This window comes from Papio anubis, chromosome 3 (assembly GCF_008728515.1).
Source record: "Papio anubis isolate 15944 chromosome 3, Panubis1.0, whole genome shotgun sequence".
Taxonomy (NCBI): domain Eukaryota; kingdom Metazoa; phylum Chordata; class Mammalia; order Primates; family Cercopithecidae; genus Papio; species Papio anubis.
The window spans coordinates 129,922,101-129,943,440 of NC_044978.1; the positions used below are offsets into that span (position 1 = coordinate 129,922,101).

Here is a 21,340-nt window from a genome sequence, read left to right on the forward strand (position 1 = left end):
TATCAATGCTAGAATCGTTGTCCTTCTCAACCTACAGCATTCATATAGAATTTAGAGGTCACAAACTCTAATGCCTGTAACTTTCAGAACTATGTGTGAACCATATTGAGTGTGAAATAACAGAGAGTGTGGTGCCTGTTGTAAACTGGAGCCTGCAAGTTCCTTGTGAAAGGATTTAGATCCAGTTACAAACAAACAACATTTTAACCAAACAAAACACTCAGATATGAATTAATTCAACCCAAGGGATCAAGTATACAACACTGCATGAAAATTAAATGTTGATAGATATTTGAGTACCTTAGAAGTTAGTATATTAACATATTATCAGGATCCCAATAAATACTATTCTATTTCTTTAATTATTCCTTCTGTGAGCACCACTATTTTCAAAGACAGTGAAGGGGTGCAGGCTCTGATACTTGTCTTCAGAAATACTCCTTTAAACATAAAAGGTATAACGAAACCATGCCTCAAGACCTGTTTCAAGGTCAAATATGGTTATCCCTGTTTTGTAAGTGGGAAAATTAACTCACTGAGGAAACTTAAATGCGCTATAAAAGACTTCTAAGAAATTCAATTACATGCTTTGGAAGTCTAGCACTTCAAAGTTGATATTAGAGATTATAAAGGTTTTAAAGTTCATGAGTTGTTCTTTGGGGAAAAATACTAGAGAAACCATCAAGGTTTTGCAGAGGCACTGCCAGAGTTTCCTAAAGCTCACCCTCAGGTGCGAGAGCCATCGGGGGTGTTGATCTGGCCTTTGTGTCTGTCCAGGCATGTCTTCTTCCCTGCCTCCTCTTCGTTTGCCTTCCTGAAGTTGTGATCTCAGGGGATGAGGTTCCTCTTCCAGAACAGAGGCATAAAGAAGAACCTCTGGGTCAAAGTCGTTGCATGTGGCTCTTTACTCTTTCCTGTAACTTCCATATCCAATCACGATGTCCTGGTGGCCTCTCTGTGTGTGCACTATGCAGAGCTCAGACTGTTTCATGCTTGCTTCAAATGAAAGGCCAAGCTCTGTGGACCACTTTTCCGTCTTCTCTGTCTTTCATTTTGTTTTTGCTATTTCTCCCTGTTCAGCAGCTTCGAGTGAATAGATTGGATTACGAACTGATGCAGACCTATGGGTTGTTGCTAGGACAAAAAAACCCAGGCTTTGTTTAGAAAATGACATTTGTTCTCCAGCTTTCTCCTGAAAACATAAGAGTCTCTCCTTTTTAAAATTTTTCTTTCCACTCAGAAACCATGGTAAATATTTCAATTCATTGGGTAGAACTTAGTACAGGCTGTCTTAGGCACAGTCTTTGTTTCAGGGGTTCCTCTGGAAGCTGATGATGAGGAATCTCTGGATGCAACCTCAGCTGCATGTGTTACTGTGTTTTCACAGGAGGCGATCGAGATCGGATGACAGCAAATCATGAGAGCTACCTCCTCATGGCAAGCACCCAGAATGATATGGAAGACTGGGTGAAGTCCATCCGCCGAGTCATATGGGGACCTTTTGGAGGAGGTGAGTGTACTTTAAAATCATGGAAAAACAGAAAGGTAGACCAAACCTGTTCATCCCTTTCCCCCAGCGAATGCTACTATTAGCTCCTGTATTCAAGGGGGTGAATGTTAAAATAAATTGTAAACTGTTCAACATTATTTTTAGACAAAAATCCTGCAGGTTTAATTTAGATCATGTATCATTAATGACAAACCTTCTTCTGTGAATATGTTGAATGATAAAAATTTTTTTTTTAGTGGGTTTTTTTTAGTTTTGCATTTTCCCATGTTACCAACAATACACAGTTATGGGACTCACACTGGAAAACTAGATTAGTTAAGAACAGCTAGACATGAAGTGAGAAATTTATGACTAGTGGTTCTGGAAGATATCCCAGCCCCCAAATGCTCAATTGTATCAGAGAGGAATGCTACAACTTTTGATAATAATCTGATGATTATTGGAGTAAAAACATGCTTCAGATCAGTTAAGTGTTTGTAAATTTGAAAGTAAGTTTTTAAAAGGTTTGAGTTAACATTGGATTGAGAATGCACCATGTCAAGAATGAGCTAAAAAGATGCTATGAATAGAATTAAACAAAGGAAGAAAAGATTAAAGATGTGATCTTGGTATGCCAAAAAATAGAAAATAGAATCATATAAACAGAAAACTTATCTAATGAAAATGAGCAAATGGACCAAAAAAAAAGCACAAAATTATTTATCTACAACCACAGTATATTTCCAAGAACATAATGCCTAATTTTTATACGGTGATATAGTTAAAAATAAATTGTATTAGGTCAAATTTACACTTTATAAACAATTACAATCCTTATATTTATTTTCCATTCTTGTGTATATTGTCAGCACCCTGAATTGAGACAGTAATTTTTTTATCTCTAAACATATCAGATGTTTCTTAGACTGACTGACCATTTTATATTTTAAAATAACTTCAGAAGTTTAGTTTTAAAAGTTGGTAAGTTAAAGTTAAAATAGTAAAGATTCATTGAAAACATGATATTTTACTAGATTAATGGCACGTGTTTGTAAAGTGTCTGTGTTTTAACAGTATCTTCTGTTAGGGAAAGGGAAGGTTCCTAACCAGGATGACCATTCATTCCAATTTCCTTAGTAAGAGCGGTTTACAAATTTTGTCCCAGGCTAATTACTGATCTTGCTACCTTTCACTCCCACGGTGTTCGAGTTTGGATGACAACACATACGGTTACCTTATTCATAACCCAAAATGGCTAGCAAGTGACTATGTAAAATACTTGAAAACACCAGCTGAATCCCCACTCCAGTACCTTAACAGAGGACTCCTCATAGTTATGCAGTAAGGAGTTCCCCTTTATCCATGGTTTCAGTTGCCACTGGTCAACTGCAGTCTGAAAATATTAAATGGAAAATTCCAGAAATAAACAATTCATAAGATTTAAGTCGCACGTTGTTTTTAGTAGCATGATGCAATCTCATGCTGTCCTTCCCAGGATGTGAATCGTCCAATTGTTCAGTACATTCACGCTGCACACACTACCTGCTGCCCATTAATAGCCATCTCAGTGATCAGATCGACTGTCACAGTATCACAGTGCTTGTGTTCAAGAAAACTTTGTTTTACTTAATAACTGACCCAAAGTGTGAGAGTAGCTAATATTGGCAATTTGGATATGCCTGCCTGCCTGCCTGCCTGCCTTTCTTTCTTCCTTCCTTCCTTCCTTCCTTCCTTCTTTCCTCCTCCTTCCCTTCTTACCTCCCTTCCTTCCTTGTTTATTTTTATATTGGGTTTCTGTTCAATTGTTTTTGAGGCAATTTTTATGAAAGTGTCTAGTCTAGAATCTGAGATCTGAGGAGAGTGATAATTCATTAATAGTGATTTTGTTTTTCGTTTTTTGTTTGTTTGTTTGTTTGTTTGTTTTAAGATGAAGTCTCCTTCTGTTGCACATGCTGGAGTGCAATGGCACAATCTCAGTTCACTGCAACCTCTGCCTCCCTGGTTCCAGTGATTTTCCTGCCTCAGCCTCCCCAGTAGCTGATATTACAGTCGCCTGCCACCACACCCAGCTAATTTTTTTGTATTTTTAGTGGAGATGGGGTTTCACCATGTTGACCAGGCTGGTCTCAACCTCCTGACCTTAGGTGACCCACCCGCCTCAGCCTCCCAGAGTGCTGGGATTACAGGTGTGAGCCATTGCGTCCAGCCCAATAGTTCTTGTAGCTCTGATTGCTTAGCTACTGATTGTTAGCTCTGATTGTTAGCTACTACTAAAATCAGATCTTTCCCGTATATTTCTGCCTCCTAATGAAAAGAGTTGATTCAGAGACCCAGCAAGGCAATAAGAATACTATTTGTTAATAATCCTTACGATGAACAATTGGCATGTAGGCAAACAGAGGTTAATTAAGAGGTAACGTGTTCTTGCTTAGCCACAGACCAAGTGCACAATCTTGGATGTGTAGTTTTACTTCCCTTACCTTTGGTTTTACTCACTTGTGAAATAAGAAAATTAGAAGAAAAAAATGCTTTCACTTCCCAGCTCCAAAATCCTGTGATTACAGGAGTTCTTTGTAGATCAGTGCTCAGGTCAGTGGATTTTTCTGTTGGCTGAAGTGCTTGAAGGGCAGCACTGTTTCTCTTGGTGGTGCTGAATTACACTTTGTGGTTCTTTATTTTCTTAGCAGTGTGCTGTGACACAGAAGGTAAAATACCATTTGAACAACAGGGCAGAACTAAATAATAATAATCCTTTCAATGACAAAAGATTACCTACATGGTCATGCTAGTCAGAGTAATGATGTTTTTAATGGAAGAACCTTTTTAACACTCCTCATGGTCTTGTAAAGCTTCTGCCGAATGTCTGGGAAGGAACACAGTGGCCTTGGGGGTCAGCTGGGGTTAAGGCACTAACATCCAAATCAGTTCATGGAACAGCCAGGTGGATGAATGATTAACCCAGCAAGTAAATTGTTCAGGGGGTAGGACTGAGAGGCTTGGTGGACATGGGGGCTGGGGTGCAGAAGGTATGTGCAAGAGCATGGACGAATGTTGAAAACAGAATTGGTTTGCAAACTATGCCTGGAGAAATATATATGTGTGTGTAAATACACCCACACAAATATGTGTTGATGTGTTTGCAGCTTTACCCACAGACTCTTTGCCACTGGACTTTAAATACTTTTCTGTTTTAGGGACATACACATACACATGCATAAATACGTTTTCAGGGTATGCATGTTAAATCAGTGCTCACAAATGAATTCACTTACAAATGATTTGGAAAAAAAAGTAAAACTTGTATGGGAAGAGAATAAATGCAGGTATGAAGGGGCAAAAAGTTTACCCCCTGGGGGTTGGTTTGGTGCCCTGTGATTTCTGGAGGGGCTGAGCCAGCCAGCTGTAAAAGTGTCACACAAGACAAGAGCTGGGAAGTCAACACAAAGTCAAAAGAAAAAGAAAGGGGTTCACACCGCAGCGTGGCATTCTCCCTCCTCCCCTCATCCTGTTGTGACTACACCTGCTGCATGTGACCGGCGGGCACTGGAAGCAGCCGCAGCCACACAGCCTTGGTGAGGAGCCACCACAGCCCTGCCAGCTCCCTCCCAGCTCTCATTGAGAAAAGGGGAGACGGAGCAGGAGGAGGGGGAGGAGACGCTCCCTGCAAAGCTGCCTCCCCCTGCAGATCCAAGGAGCCTCTTGGAATGGGCACTCGACTGTTCTGACGTGGTGATTCCCTCAGGAGTTTGAAGACAGAAAGGAAAGGGGAGAAGCCTGCAGAGAGCATCAAAGGATGAGGGGTGCTATAAAAGGAGCAGGGGAGTCCTTTGAAAGAAATCTATCATGCACTGAAATGCTTTCTGGAGAAGGTGCCATTATTTTCCTCCCCTCTTGCTCAGATGAAAGGAGCCAGCAAGGACAGTCCTGAAATTTTCCTCAGGGGCCTTTTTGTCATTGTTCCTCTTTCCTCTTGCACAGGGCTATTTGCTGACCTTTCCAGAGGAATCTCAGTCCAGCTGAGAAGACAGTTCTTAATAAAAACAAAAAAATACAAAAACCAATTCCTGCTGTTTGAATGAGAATGGTAGCTTGCTTGCTGCAGTTCTTTTCCTGTGACATTTTGGAATGTCTGCAGAAACTTAAAAAAAAAAGAAAAAAAACCCTTAAAAACTCCCTGGATTAGGCAAGAGAAAAGGAAGTATTTTTGCTAAAAAGGAATAAATGAGAGGTGGTAACTTATCCCTAAGCCAGGACCTGGATGATCAAAACCTTCAAGTTCTAGGAATCAGCACTTCAAAAATAACAAATAAACAAGCATGAGGAGTGACTGTGGGGTTTCGCTCAGAGGCAGGTTTTAAAGGAAGCCAAAACCGGGTTCAGAACTTCGGGCCTGTATGATGCCTGAAGACCGGAATTCTGGGGGGCGCCCCGCTGGTGCCTTAGCCTCAACTCCTTTCATCCCTAAAACTACGTACAGAAGAATCAAACGGTGTTTTAGTTTTCGGAAAGGTAGGTAGATGATATGATCATGTCCTTTTTATAAATACAAATAATATTCATATTCTCTTAAGTTTTAAGATCTGTTTATGCTCAGATAAAATGGGAGTTTGGAAACCAAGAGCTTAGGACTGTACAAGAGTGATTTGTGTGTGTGTCCTTGCTTGTCTATACTTATTTTCTGAGGTTCATTTAAATCTGTGTATTATTGTCTGTGAATAGGTGGGGTAGGTGGGGCTTAAAGAATAGTGATCCTATGGGGATCACCTTGACTGACAGGGTCCTAAGCAAGCTGGGCTGACCGTCCTCAGAGGAGGGACCAGAGTGATCTTGGGCCCTTCCTACACCCGAATCAAGCAACCACGTTCTGACCCCTCAAAACAGAGCCCTCGCAAATCCCTGTGCTGTGTTCCCGTCACCTTGGTTTTGATTCTGGCTGCCTGTACTTGCCTCACCTCCCCTGTTGAGAAAAATTTGATAATAGAATTATCTGGTTTTGATTCTGACTGCCTGTGCTTGCCTCACCTCCTCTGTTGAGAAAAATTTAATAATCGAATTATCCGGGCTGACCCATTTTCAAGAGGCTTTCAACCATATTGATGAATATTTGCTGGGAATAGGAGTCACCCTGACTTTTCAAATATATTGCAAGGTGGCACTGGGAGAGGGCAAAGATAAGAACTGTCAGGAACAGGGGTGGGAACATAGAACAACTTACGATCAATAAAAGAAACGAAGACATTTCTGAATTGACTTATTTTAGGGGAATTAGAGAATATAAAATAGGTAAAATAAAATGTTTTCAGGAAAGGCTTATGGATCAAAATATTTAAAAACATCTTTTTGCTTTAAGATGAGGATAATTAAGTGGAATGGCTGTTTAAATAGAAACTAAGTAATTATAATGTTAATGACATGTACAGTAAGCTAATAATTTAGTGAGGCCCTGAATTGAATGACATCTAGGGTTGTTTTTCTCCCTCACACTCTTTTTTTGATTTGCCACCCATTAGTTAATCTTCCCTACTTAGTAACTAACAAAAAGTAAAACAAAAATAAGAAAAATCAAAATTACAAAATATGGTGGAAACTTTTTTTTTAAGGAAACTATTGTTCCTGCAGAGTGTTTTCCTTTGCGTACCTAAGACGTGGCAACAATCACTGTCATATATTATCAGCAAGGAATTCAGGTGTTAATTTACATTCCTATCTCATCCACAAAGATAATTAAATGAGAGATGCATGTCTCATATTTTTATAGGTCTACAGGGATTTTCTGAATACCATAGGATTGCATCATTGATAGAGAAATTAACAATGACAGAAATTTTTAAAGGCTCAGGGACTAATTGCTTAAAAGATAGTTTCCTCTTCTAGTTCCCCAGCCCATCAGAAACTAAACTGGTTCTATCCAAACACAACTTTTCGGGGTTACTGCTGTTCATTTGTAACATGAGATGTTTGGAGGATTATTAATGTATCTTTAAATGACTTTTTTTTTTTTTTTTTTTTTTTGGCCTTTGCCACCTTTCCGTCTCCCATAGAATCCGTGTGAACACACTGCTGTTCCCGATGCCTTCCTCCCTTTCTCCTTAAATACCAAGCGGGGAAGGCAGTGCCTGGGAACAACATTCCCATGGACTGGCAAATGGCCAACACCGAGTAGGGCACAGCTTCCATCTATCCTCTCCTGGGGGGCTACTTTTAAAGGCTGTCCTTTTCTCTGCAAAGCCTTAGCAGTTTGGGGAATGTCCAGCATTTGAACCAGGATGAAGAGTTTTTTTATTTACAAAGCTGTATTCTGCTTTCTGTCGAAAGGAGAAAGGAGAGGAGGTGCAGGAAGCATTCAGCGGTTTTACGCTTCCTTTGCATTCTCTGGAGCCCGCTGCATTCCAGGCTCTCTCTGTTCAAGGGCTGCGTGTCCACAGTTCTGCAGTGGGGCCCTGGGAGCACAGGCGCTCAGCTGCTGCAGCCCCAGCCCGCCGCCACCTTGCTCTGCTGCACTCATCAGTCAGGGCAGCAGCAGCATGATGCACAGGGGTTTTACATCTTTATTGAAGGTCTGACCTTGAAAAGAATGAACTCGTCTCTCAGTTCTGGGTTCCTAAAACCATGCCACCTTAAGAAGAGTGTGTTCTTTTGTGCTTTATTTAATTTCCTGGGTACTCAAGTGTTTCAAGAAGTGGCCTGGGTTTCTGCGTTCCTCTCCCAAACCTGTCCGAGAGAATCAGCTTAAGTCATTTTAAGGAACTCAACAAGAAGAATGTTTGAAGCCAGGAAAAATGCCCAGAGGTTAAAAAAAAAAAAAAAATGTTGACGTGGCTACTTTTCCTGATCCACATGTAAAACATGTTTTGTTTTGTTTTTTCTTTTTTTCTTTTCTTTTTTTTTTACTGTTGTCAAAAGTAGGCCAACAGCAGAGGAGACATGCTGCATTTCTAGCGGTTTTAGAAATGCTGTCAGGATAAAGTGTGGAGTTGAGTAAAATTTTCCAGAGGCCTGGTTACATTAGAGCTTGCATGTTGTGCAAGCTGAAACTCACCTCTCAGAGCACCTTTCTCTTCCAGACCTCTTCTGTTCTTTGCTACCCTTTCATCTCTCACTCCTTGGGTACTAATTAAGGTCACTGAAAATGATTTCCCAGTGGTTTGAAAAATCCAGGAACCAAGAAACATCTATTAGGCAGGAAAGTGGGGATTGTGGTGCTTTGAATTTATGTTCCGTTGAGATAAAGATTATAAGTGAATTTTTTACCCTGTTGATTTTGAAACTACAATTTTTCTTTCCCTCTATAACAAGACTATTGGCAGTATAACCAATCCTTTGATTACCTGGGAATGTATAACACCAGGGTCTGAGCACTTGGGTCTAGTCATAAGAGGCTAGATTCCTTGATTGTTGTGATCCCAGGATGCTAAATTAGATTTTTAAAGTCCGACTCTATCTTGATTTTTTCATGAACTGCTCCTTTCTTGGAGATAAGTGATCATCAGGTCCTCAGTGGCTTTTCCTACACAGCAAACGCTTGGTGATCATGTACCATAGTTTCTTCTTTATGTCCTTCCAGCTCAGTTTCCATTTCCACCACCTTCGCTCTTTGTGCCTTTATTGCTCCATGTATACAACTTACTTTAACCTAGTGGCTTTTCAAGACAGCATTCATCCTCACCTCTGTGCACCCCCAGCACTCTTCACAAATTCCTACAACACACAGACCATCTTGTGAAGCATTTCCCTGTCTGTATTTCTAGAACAGTGCTGTCAAGCAACTTTCCACAGCTCAAAAGATTTTTATGATCCCCTATTGCTCACAGGAGGAAGTCCTATTTCAAGTAACTATAAAGGCCCTCCGACAAATTCTAACAATCCCCTGGAGTATAAGCCCCCTAATTCCCCAGACTGTTTCATCGTTTCTCCTAAACACATGTCCTACACCACTTCTTCATGTTTCTTCACTTTGTTTCCTGCACTGTGATGCTTTCTTCCCCATTGTCTGTCCCAACTTTATGCTCTCTTCAAGGCATCACTGGCTCTAATTTCTTCAGCAAGCTTTCTCTGTTTAACAATTATATGCTCCTAACTCTATAGCTCTTATGTTTTATTTTATTTGTATTTATTTGTTTGTTTTGTTTTGAGATGGAGTCTCATTCTGTCATCAAGGCTGGAGTGCAGAGGTGCAGTCTCAGTTCACTGCAACCTTCACCTCCTGGGTTCAAGTGATTCTCCTAGCTCAGCCTCCTGAGTAGCTGGGATTACAGGCACCCACCACCATACCAAGCTAATTTTTGTATTTTTAGTAGAGATGGGATTTCATCACGTTGGCCAGGTTGGTCTCAAACTCCTGACCTCAAGTAATCCTCCCACCTTGGCCTCCCAAAGTGCTGGGATTATAGGCGCAAGCCACTGCACCCAGCCTACAGCTCTTATATTTTACATATGCTGATTCTTGGCCACTGTATCCTCATAGCCACTTTGAGGTGCTTTATACACATTTGTAGTATACACACATGCACACACACACATATTTATTCCCAAAGTGGAGAATGGCGATAGATCTGTTCAGTTAGGGATTCAAGATTGATTATAAACCAGTGAAGTGCAGTGTTACTATCTATCTATTCCCACGAGTCCATAGGCAATAGAATGTCTTTACAGTGGTGGTGGACAAGACCCACATCCTCTTTAAAATGTATTGTATGTTATATATGTTATAATCACATTTATGAAAATGGATTTGTCCAACAAAATACCACTATCCAAATCTATATAATTTTAAAACATGTATAAATGACTAGCTCATTAATTCATATATCGATGTTTTATGGAGCCTCTACCAAGTGGTGCTGGGAATGAGAAGGTAAACAAACAGGTTGTCTCAAATCTATGAATTCACAGACTCCTTGGGAATAACAAAACATAAATAATTACTTTGTGATAAGCAATACACCAAATTAGCTATTAAATTGGAGGTGCCCCTGAACAAAAGGCTGACCACAGGCTCTTGTGGAAACCCAGTGATTCACATAAACTAAAGGAAATCAGGTTTGGTCTTTGAAAGTTACAAAAAGACATTTTCTCCTATGTGATACTAAGATAATGGTGAGAATGCCTTGGAAAAATTATGTTTGAATTGAATTAATATAACATAGTGAAAAATGAAAGACTTTTGGAATCATATGGAGCTGTGTTTATATCCCAAATCTGCCACTTTCTAGATGTGTGATCTTAGACAGGTCACCTACCATCTTCAAGTCTGTTTCCTGGTTTGTAGAAAAGGCACCCCCTTGTAGGATGTCTGTGAATGCCAAATAAAGAAATACATGCAACTTGCCTGACTTGGAACCTAGTGTCTATAATTACTCCACTGGTCAAAGACCTAGTCCACTGGGTCGCTATGTACACCTTCTAACACTTTCTTAATCTTTCCTGGCCTTTATTATTTTCCTTCCTTCCCCTCTCTGACCTTGAAAAGGGTAAAGGTTCTACCAACATTCACTGGTTATGATAGACCTTGAGCTCCTTGGAGTAAAGGCTTTCTATCTATATAATATTTTGTGGCTACTTAGAAAGTTGGTGACAGAGTGAAGTAAGCTTTGCCTGTCTTTGTTTCTTAGTTCTGTACTAAAATAGATGTATTTTACTTTGATTTTCCCATTTACTATGGGCGAATATTCATTTTAATGGAAAATTCTTGCCATCCTGGTGATACCAGGATTTATCCTGCTAGCAGAGTTGCAGTAAGCAGAGGATAAGTCAAGGCAAATTCCCATTGTGGCTGAGTATGTGATCTATAAACAAGAAAGGATAAGGAACCCAAAATTAATGGCACAACTCAAGAATTATCAGTGAGTTTCATTTGACATTGAAATTACTCATTTATTTTCTATTATTGGGGAGGTAAAGTGTTTTGTTTCCATGCATGCATTTATTCCATAAATGTTTATGGGGCATCTGTGTGTCACCCATCTTGATAAGTTCCAGGGACATAAACAAAAGGCCTTGACTATGGTAAAATAGAATTAAAGCTTCGGAGTCCTTTACACCTGGGACCAATCCCAGTGTGGTCCTTGTGTCTGTGGCACCTTGCCTAAACCTCTCCGAAGCTCATAGGATAGATATACAGTATGTAACTGCTTTCTTATACTTAATAATAATAAATGTAAAACAATTATTCCATTATAATAAATGTAAAAGTAAACTCCTCTTTTTACTAGTCCAGCACAGGTTAGGCATCTAAATAAATAATTTCCATGCAAAATATTAAGGAATAAAGAAACATATCAAGCTTTGTGTCTAGGGTTGGGGATGAGGCAATGGAATGTCAGTAAAGACTTGACACAGGAGATGTATGAGTTGACTCTTACAGGATAAGGTTTCCTACGCTGACTTACAAAGGCAGGACCTACATTCTAGAAGGAGGCATGAAGACATGACAAGCAATACATAGTTCAGCATAGTTTGAGAGCGTATTGTTTGTGAGGAAGCAAAAGAAATGAGAGTGGAGATGTCACAGTGCCTGGCACACAATGGATATCACCTAAACATTGTTGACTGAATGGAAGATGAAGAGGCTGAGATCAGCTTGTGGGGACTTTATTTCATAAAAAGGAATGTGGTTGCAAAGACAGGCTGGTGGACACCATTGGAAGAGGTGAAGCAGAAGAGTGGCATGATCCAATTGAAATATTATGAAGTCCACCATGGCAGCATTTGGCTGGCTTGGGAACTTGGCTCTTCAAAAAATCATAGAAGAAATATTGAATATCTAACCTAATGCAGTGGTAAGGAGCTTGGAGGCGATCAGCATGGTGATTAAATGAGTAGCTTGAAGGAAAGAGGAATGTAGGTTGATTCTCAGATGGCACTTCAATGTTTTGGGGGAATAGCTTGTATGTACTGATAACCAAAATTAGGATTAAAGGACACAGAACAAGTTTTTAAAAAGAGATGACTTATTCAGCTTTAGAAATTTTGAGTTTGAAAATGTTTGAGCTATCCCTATTGAGAGTTCTACTGGGCACCCAGAAATCCAATGCTGGAAATTATAGCAATAGCCCAAATTGAGATACAAACCTGAAAATAATTAATATGTAGTGAAATTAAGTGGAGTCTAGTAGAGTAACTGTATCGGGTTAAGTAAAAACGGAGCTGAGGACAGAACCCAGATAACTATTAAAGAGTGTAGTAGTTAGCATAGTCAAGAAAGAGACTGAGAAGGGCATTGAGAGGCAAAAATCATGTAACATGTGAAGTGTCAGGAAGAAGAAGGAGACTGACAGTTTTAAAGGGAGTGAGACAAGAAGTAATACAAAGAACAAATTTGGCTGTCAATGATTTGGCAACTAGGAAGTTATTGGTGACCGTGGAAAAAGCCATTTTATTGTTATAACTGGGCCAGATATCAAATTGCAACAGTTAGAAAGTGGATAGAAAATGATGAAAAGGAGACAGAGTCACATACTTCACTGGGAATTGAGGAGCAAAGAGAATATGTAGTTACAGGGCACAGAGTCAAAGAAGGTTTAGATTCATCTTTGCTTATTTATTTTCAGGAAGAATGAAATATGAATGTATTTATAGCATCACAGTCACTCACTTCACAGGCAGCCTCTAGCTATTGGCTCTATAAATCACATGTAAAGGGGGACCCTCTCAAACCCTGAAGGCTGTGGCAGTTTCTCTCTTGCTTGTTCCACTGGAAACAACCACCTACCAGTATAATAAATTCACCTGTGTGATTTACTTTCTCAATCCAGTGAAAAGTCACATCCTGGGTGATGTTTTATGACATATCAATGTACTTTCACATGGAGGAGAGGTAGGCATGATATTCATCGCCGCCCACAAATACTGGGGACGGTTTTGTCAGAGTGTGTGAAAACTTGCTGGGAGTTTAAGTGGACATAGCTGGAACTGTTCGCGTGACCCACATCCCAGGGAGTACTGTTAATTATCTACTAGTCACTGTGTCCTTTCTTCATGCTGTTAGCTGGGGGTAGCACATGACCTTTGTGCTTTTGTGTTAATTTTAAAATTTGAAGTTTCACTGCTCCCTCAAGAAAATTTTAAAATAAATCTGGTTTTTTTAAAATGATTTTTTCCCATCAATAGCTTTCCTCCCAAGGAACATTCTTATGCAGAAGGGCAACTTACATCTACCATTTTAAGCCAGAAATATTTGGCACACTCTATTTCCAGTGCTACAGAATGGGGAGTATACGTCTATTAAAATTCTTTACTCATTCTTTGCAAGACCAGTTCTACAGCAGAAAACTCATTTTCCGACAGGAATTTTAAACCATATATACATGTTGTCTACATGCTTTAAAACTTTTTTACATATTATACTGCTATATTAAAGGCATCAGCTTTTTAAAAAGGAAATTGCTTTGGGGGACAGCATGCTCATTGAAGCTCCAGAGTATTTTCCTTCTCTTTTTTTTCTGACCTCCCCCAACTCCCAATTTACATTTTCTCAGCACAAATCATTGATCCTAATGTGATGGGAGGAATTGAGGTCAGAAAGCTAATAAATGGCAGATGTCTTCCTCCATTGCTGTTTTCAGCCATTGTGCATACTACACAGTATTGTGTAATAGACACTGAGTGGCTCTGATATCCCACTGCCTCAAACAAGCCTTAGCTCCACCATTTACTGCTATGTGACATTTGGCAAGTTACTTGACCTTTCTGTGCTTCAAGCTCCTCCTCCTTAAAGTGCAAGGAATGGTGGTGCCTGCCTCACAAGGTGTTATGAATTTTAAATGAGAGAAATGCAGGTAAACTGCTTGTAACGTGCCTGGCATATGTAAGTACAGCTTAGCTATTATCACTTTTTAAAAGCCCAAAAATGTACATGGTTTTACTCGGTTGTAGAATGTACTAATATTTTTAATTACTAGAAAATGAGGACTCATGATTGTGATTAAATAAATAGGAAAAGGACTGATATTCAGGAATGAGCAAAGATTTTAAAGCTAAATAAATCTGAATGTGGACTTCCATTCTGCCACTTGGTGCTCTGTAACTAACCTTAGACAGATTGTTTCATCTCTCTGAGCCCAAATTTTCCGAGTGAAAAAGAGAGAATGATAGTTACCTTACGTGTTTCTTATAAAGATGAGAGAATATTGTGAGGGACTCAGAGTATAATAAATACTTAATGAATTTAAGTTTCTTGCTATAGTTTTAAATTCTTATTTTATTATAAAGACAAACCTGCATGCACAAGAAAGTAAAAAGGAAACCAAATACACGTCTAAAGCAAAACACCCCTTTCTTTATTGCTTCCTTGAGTTGTTGGGAAAAGAAAAAAAATCCTGAAAGCTTTGAGAAAAGAATGTTTGACTGTTTTTCATTACTGTATAAACCCGAATTTTGGAAGTTTTGTTCATGTTTGTAGCACACAGAGTCATTGAATTGCAACATCTTTAGTAGATTTTCTGTTGGATTTGGAGAGAACCCTTAGGTAATATATTTATCAATCCAAAGCAAAAATCCAAAGTAAAAAAAAAAAAAAAAAAAAAAAAAAAAAAAAATCACACATACATAAAGTTTATTTCCAAATGTCAACATATTATTTTCTTAAACGATCTGTAAGTCTTCTAAAAGGCTATTTACTTAATTTTGGCAGGATATAGTTCAAACAGTAGAGGCAAATAAGCATGACGTTTGTTTTCAAAGCTCTCCACAGGAAGGGTCTATATTCTCCAACATAGCCAATTTGTAAACCTTATTATTAAAACACTAGAATATCTCCAAAAATTGTTATTACCATTGAATGGATTAGAATTTTGTTTTGCTGAAGGAATAGAAAACTGGCTTAAACGCACATCAGCTTGTTTTTCTCACATTAAAAGCTATCTGGACAAAGGTGCGGCCAGTATTGGATCAGTAGTTCAATAAATTCAGCCTTAGCATGTCTGTTAATCTTTTAGCCTTTCCCTTGTGATTGTTGCCTAATGGACAAAAGATGACTATAACAAGAGCCAGTATCATGCCCAAGTTGAAGACAGGCAAAAGGAGTGATTGACAATTACAAATGCTTTTCCTTTTCATCAAGAAGAGCAAGTCTTCCTAAAGGCTACAAGAAGACTTATTGACCAGGACTGTGGCACGTGACCACCCCTCTGCAAGGGAAGTGGAAGAAGTATTTAATTGTCCAGCTTCTATAATGGAAATGTCAAGGGAGAAGGGGATGTCAGTGTCTGTTGGAGTTGGTGAATAATGTTTGATACACGATTATCAAGGAACTATTTGTTCTAAAGTCTACAAACCAAGCTAACTAGACCTGTTGTCTGCTCTAATCTTTACTGCCCTTAGAAAACACTATTTCTAATTCTGCTTTATACACTTGAATATTGACATTAGGTTACTCAACATTATTTCCTAAATGGAATATATGTATTTCATTAGTACTAAATTTTATACTAGTTGTAGAATAGTTGTGTTTCCTGTTATCGTTTCTACCTGAGCTAAAAATATTTTCTTTGGTAACAATTCTTTATTGCTTGAAATGTGACAGTTTTGCACTAATGAATCCATAAAGACATTATATTACAGGTGGGGGGGGCAAAGCATCTGTTGGTATGATCAAATCCTTAACCTAATGGCTGTTAAATAATTCCCCACACATTCTGAAGTCTTACCTAATTTCAACATGCACCACTTACTTTTCTTCCTCTTTTATGAAACTCCTTAGACCATTACAATAATTTCATGACATTCATTCCATCTGGGAACATTGGAGTCACATTTGCTTTGGCTGTTTTACCCCCCTTTCTCATAGGTTGGTAACTTTTACCAAGCTACTACCTAATATTAATATATTTCAAAAATATCATCTCTTAATTAGTGAAGTCCTGAGGATGAAATAGTGGCTGTTTTTGGCCCAGGTGTATACACCAAGAAATGTATGGTTTGTAGGTATTGCAAAATCATTAATAAATCTAACTAAAACTTGGCCTGCTTTTTACTGCCACCATGTACTGCCAATTCTAAACAATGTACTTGATAAACTACCCTACCTGTTAGGGCAAGTCACTATGAGCCCACCTCTCCACTTTTAGTATGCTCTGCTTTGTAAATTTCAATTTTTCACTTTCAAATAAGTTAATAGTTTAAGACATGCAAACAGTGTCTGAAATATTTTGTATGTGAGAAAATTCAGGGTTTCTTTTCCTGGTTTTATCACCTTGATTACAGTCATGGCATCACAACTTGAGTAAAAACAAAAGGGGAAAAAAGAAATAGGATTTAAGTGCAAATTGGACATAAATATAAAACCGTAATAAAGGTAGAATTTGACTATTTTCTGTAGCATATTTCTGCTTTTAAGCTATTGAATACCATTTCTTTCCTAAAAGGGAAAAAAAAAAATGAAAACCCCAAACTCAAGTTACATTTATTACCGTTTTTCTTATTTCAAAATGGATATCTCAAACTCTGTATTTCTATTTTGGTTTTGGGCTAAACATAGAATACAAGAAAGGAGCAGCATAAGGTAAATTCATACCATTTGAGGAATTGTATATAATGAATTCGATTGTATAATAATGTGAAATACTGAATGTTTTTAAGTGCTTGCTAGCATTCCAATCTTTGTTTTTCTGTTATATTGAATTAAAACAACAACAACAACAAAGTAGGAAGAGATAAATTTTTCAAGTTCACTGTGATCCTTTACTTTTTAAGGCATTTTTGGACAGAAACTGGAGGATACTGTTCGTTATGAGAAGAGATACGGAAACCGTCTGGCTCCGATGTTGGTGGAGCAGTGCGTGGACTTTATCCGACAAAGGGGGCTGAAAGAAGAGGGACTCTTTCGACTGCCAGGCCAGGCTAATCTTGTTAAGGAGCTCCAAGATGCCTTTGACTGTGGGGAGAAGCCATCATTTGACAGGTAGAGTCACAATTTTACTAACCATCTTTACTGAGAAATTCAGACTGAACTGACAGGATGCAGTGAGCTGAGGAGGCATAACCTTGATTGATGTGTCAACAGTTTGCAACATAGATTATTTGCCTGCAGGAGTTTGCATTGTTTCTATTAAGTTACAAAGTCAAAAATTTGGCACCTTAGATATTTTTCTCTTCCATACTTTCCATCTTAAAACATTCTTTTTTGTTCTTTTTCTTTGGTACTAAAGTAAAACTGTATTAAACTTTTGCACTGGAAAAAGTGAACTTATAAAATAGGATTCTTCTCTTTTAATTTTTTTAAATTCTTTCCATTAAGGATCAATAAAAGTATTATGAGTAGAGATTGAAATATTTGCAATGTAATTTAAAATAAATATTCAATAATAACAAAAGCATTATATTTTTAAATATATAACTCTACTTTAATCTAGAATAGTTTTACAGGGAAACAAGGAGAAGTACAGCATGGTGAAAATAAAAGAATAATGGCAGCCCCAGAAAAGAAAATATAAAGCATTCCTAACTCCACAAATTGAGAGTTAATCATGGCTAATATTTTGTGAATTATCTTCTTCTCTTTACTTTTTAAAAGCTTAGTAGAAAAAGTAAAATTTCATCTTAATATTATCAACATTATATACCAAAAATGTTTCCATATAGTTGAAAAATATATAATAGTTGAAAAATATCCATTTATTCTAATATACTTTAACTTAACATTTTATCATTAACAACTTCTGTAAGTCTCTTTTTAAATATCTAATATTTCACTCTACAGGTATATTATTCATAACTATTTCAATATTGTTGGACATTTACATTATGACATTTTCATTATTATAAATACTATTGTAGTGGATATACATTTGCATAAATGCTTTCTATTTTTGGATTACTTAGGATAAATTCTCAGCATTGGAATTTTTGGATAAGAGTAATCCTGATACTTGAAAATTAAAAATAGCCTACTGTCTTAGTCCATTCAGGCTGTCATAACAAAATATCATAAATGGAGTGGTTTATAAACAAAATTTATTTCTGAAAATTCTGGATTCTGAAAATTCAGTCAAGGCACTGGCAAATCCGTGTCTGATGAGAACTTGATATCAGTTCATAGATGGTACCTTTTCACTGTGCCCTCAGATGGTGGAAAGTACAGGGCAGCTCTCTCTGGGGCCTCCTTTTTTAAATTTTATTAGACTTTAAGTTCTGGGATACACGTGCAGAACATGCAGGTTTGTTACATAGGTATACAGGTGCCGTGGTGGTTTGCTGCACCCATCAACCTGTCATCTACATTGGGTATTTCTCCTAATGTTATCCCTCTCCTTGCCCCCGCACCCCCCAACAGGCCCTGGTGTGTGATGTTCCCCTCCCTGTGTCCATGTGTTCTCATTGCACAACTCCCACTTATGAGTGAGAACATGCGGTGTTTGGTTTTCTGTTCTGGTGTTAGTTTGCTGAGAATGACGGTTTCCAGCTTCATTCATGTCGCTGCAAAGGACGTGGACTCATCCTTTTTTATGGCTGCATAGTATTCCATGGTGTACATGTGCCACATTTTCTTAATCCAGTCTATCATTGATGGGCATTTGGGTTGGTTCCAAGTCTTTGCTATTGTGAACAGTGCTGCAATAAACATACGTGTGCATGTCTTTATAGGAGAATGATTTATAATGCTTTAGGTATATACCCAGTAATGGGATTGCTGGGTCAAATAGTATTTCTGGTTCTAGATGCTTGAGGAATCACCACACGGTCTTCCATAATGGTTGAGCTAATTTACATACCCACCAACAGTGTAAAAGTGTTCCTATTTCTCTGCATCCTCTCCAGCACCTGTTGTTTCCTGACTTTTTAATGATCGTCATTCTAACTGGCATGAGATGGTATCTCCTTGTGATTTTGATTTGCATTTCTTTAATGACCAGTGATGATGAGCTTTTTTTCATATGTTTGTTGGCCGCATAAATGTCTTCTTTTGAGAAGTGTCTGTTCATTTCCTTCACCCACTTTTTGATGGGATTATTTGTTTTCTTCTTGTAAATTTGTTTAAGTTCCTTGTAGATTCTGGATATTAACCCTTTGTCAGATGGATAGATTGCAAAAATTTTCCCCCATTCTGTAGGTTGCCTGTTCACTCTGATGATAGTTTCTTTTGCTGTGCAGAAGCTCTTTAGTTTAATTAGATCCCATTTGTCAAATTTGGGTTTTGTTGCCATTGCTCTGGTGTTTTAGTCATGAAGTCTTTGTCTGAGGCCTCTTTTTAAAAAAATGTCTAAACACAAATTCAATGAGTTGTAGATACAAACCCAACTTGTGACCGTGGGTAATAACAAAGCAGAGTTTAGTTATAATTATGAAAATCATGAAATCAGAATGCAAAAGAAAGCCTTTATAAAGATGAACTTTATGAATGATGACATGAATATCATCATTAAAGATGGCTTAGTTTTCTTTTTTTCTTCTTTTTTTTTTTTTTTTTTTTGAGATGGAGTTTCACTCTTGTTGCCCAGGCTGGAGTGCAATGGCACGATCTCGGCTCACCACAACCTCCACCTCCTGGATTCAAGCGATTCTCCTGCCTCAGCCTCCTGAGTAGCTGGGATTACAGGCATGTGCCAACATGCCTGGCTAATTTTGTATTTTTAGTAGAGACGGGGTTTCTCCATGTTGGTCAGGCTGGTCTCGAACGGCCAAGCTCAGGTGATCCACCCGATTCAGCCTCCCAAAGTGCTGGGATTACAGGCGTGAGCCACCGTGCCTGACCTTTTTCTTTTTTTGAAACAGAGTCTTGCTCTGTTGCCACACACTGGAGTGCAATAGCATGATCTCAGATCACTGCAACCTCCACCTCACTGGTTCAAGCCATTCTCCTGCCTCAGCCTCCCGAGTAGCTGGAATTATAGGCATGTGCCACTATGCCTGGCCATTTTTTGTATTTTTTTTTTGTTGAGATGCGGTTTCACCATGTTGGCCAGGCTGGTCTCAAGGCCTAGGTTTCTATATGTCTCAAGGTGTGCTTTGTATTTAGAATAAATAGTGCAACGAGTGTAAATAACAAACAAAATAGCATTACATATGAAAAGGGCTGGGCACGGTGGCTTGTGCCTGTAATCTCAGCATTTGGGGAGGCTGAGGTGGGAGGATCACAAGGTCAGGAGTTTGGGAGGCCTAGGTGGGAGGATCACGAGGTCAGGAGTTCGAAACCAGCCTGGCCAACATGGTGAAACCCTCTCTCTACTAAAAATACAAAAATTAGTCAGGCGTGATGGCACATGCCTGTAATCCCAGCTTCTCAGGAAGCTGAGACAGGAGAATCTCTTGAATCTGGGAGGCAGAGGTTGCAGTGAGCTGAGATCAGGCCACTGCACTCCAGCCTGGGCAACAGGGTGAGACTTCATCTCAAAAAAAAAAAAAAAATTATAGATGAAAAGAAACATTTTTAAAATTACTAGAGACCTTAATATTTAAAATAAACGTATAATTTGTCATTTTCCTTTATAAAGTAAAAAATAATTTACTATTCTGTATTAGTCTGTTTTCATGCTGCTGACAAAGGCACACCTGAGACTGGGTAATTTATATAGGATAAAGGTTTAATTAATAACTTACAGTTCCACGTGGCTGGGGAGGCCTCACAATCATGGCAGAAGGCAAGGAGGATCAAGTCGCATCTTATGTGGATGTTGGCAGGCAAAAAGAGGGAGCTTATGCAAGGAAAACTCTTGTTTCTAAAACCATCAAATCTTATGAGACTCATTCACTATCATGAGAACAGCCTGGGAAAGACCTGCCCCATGATTCAATCACCTCCCACCAGGGTCCTCCCATGACACGTGGGAATTGTGGGAATTACAATTCAAGATGAGATCTGGGACACAGCCAAACCATATCATATTCCTTCATTTTTAAGGTTTTATTTTTATTTAT

General features: G+C 38.5%; 1 protein-coding gene across 8 annotated transcripts in view; it reads left to right on the forward strand.

Annotated features, from left to right (window-relative positions):
* ARHGAP24 (Rho GTPase activating protein 24) overlaps positions 1-21,340 on the forward strand; it is a 527,106-nt gene that overhangs the window by 444,960 nt on the left and 60,806 nt on the right. For 7 of the 8 annotated variants that reach the window (XM_017959307.2, XM_031664078.1, XM_021939110.2 and 4 more), the window contains 2 exons: positions 1,388-1,510; positions 17,180-17,387. In XM_017959307.2, coding sequence (XP_017814796.1) covers positions 1,388-1,510; positions 17,180-17,387 — 331 coding nt within the window. Of the gene's footprint in view, positions 1-1,387; positions 1,511-3,610; positions 5,999-17,179; positions 17,388-21,340 lie in introns of those variants that run through there. The other variant, XM_021939111.2, reaches the window with a different exon arrangement.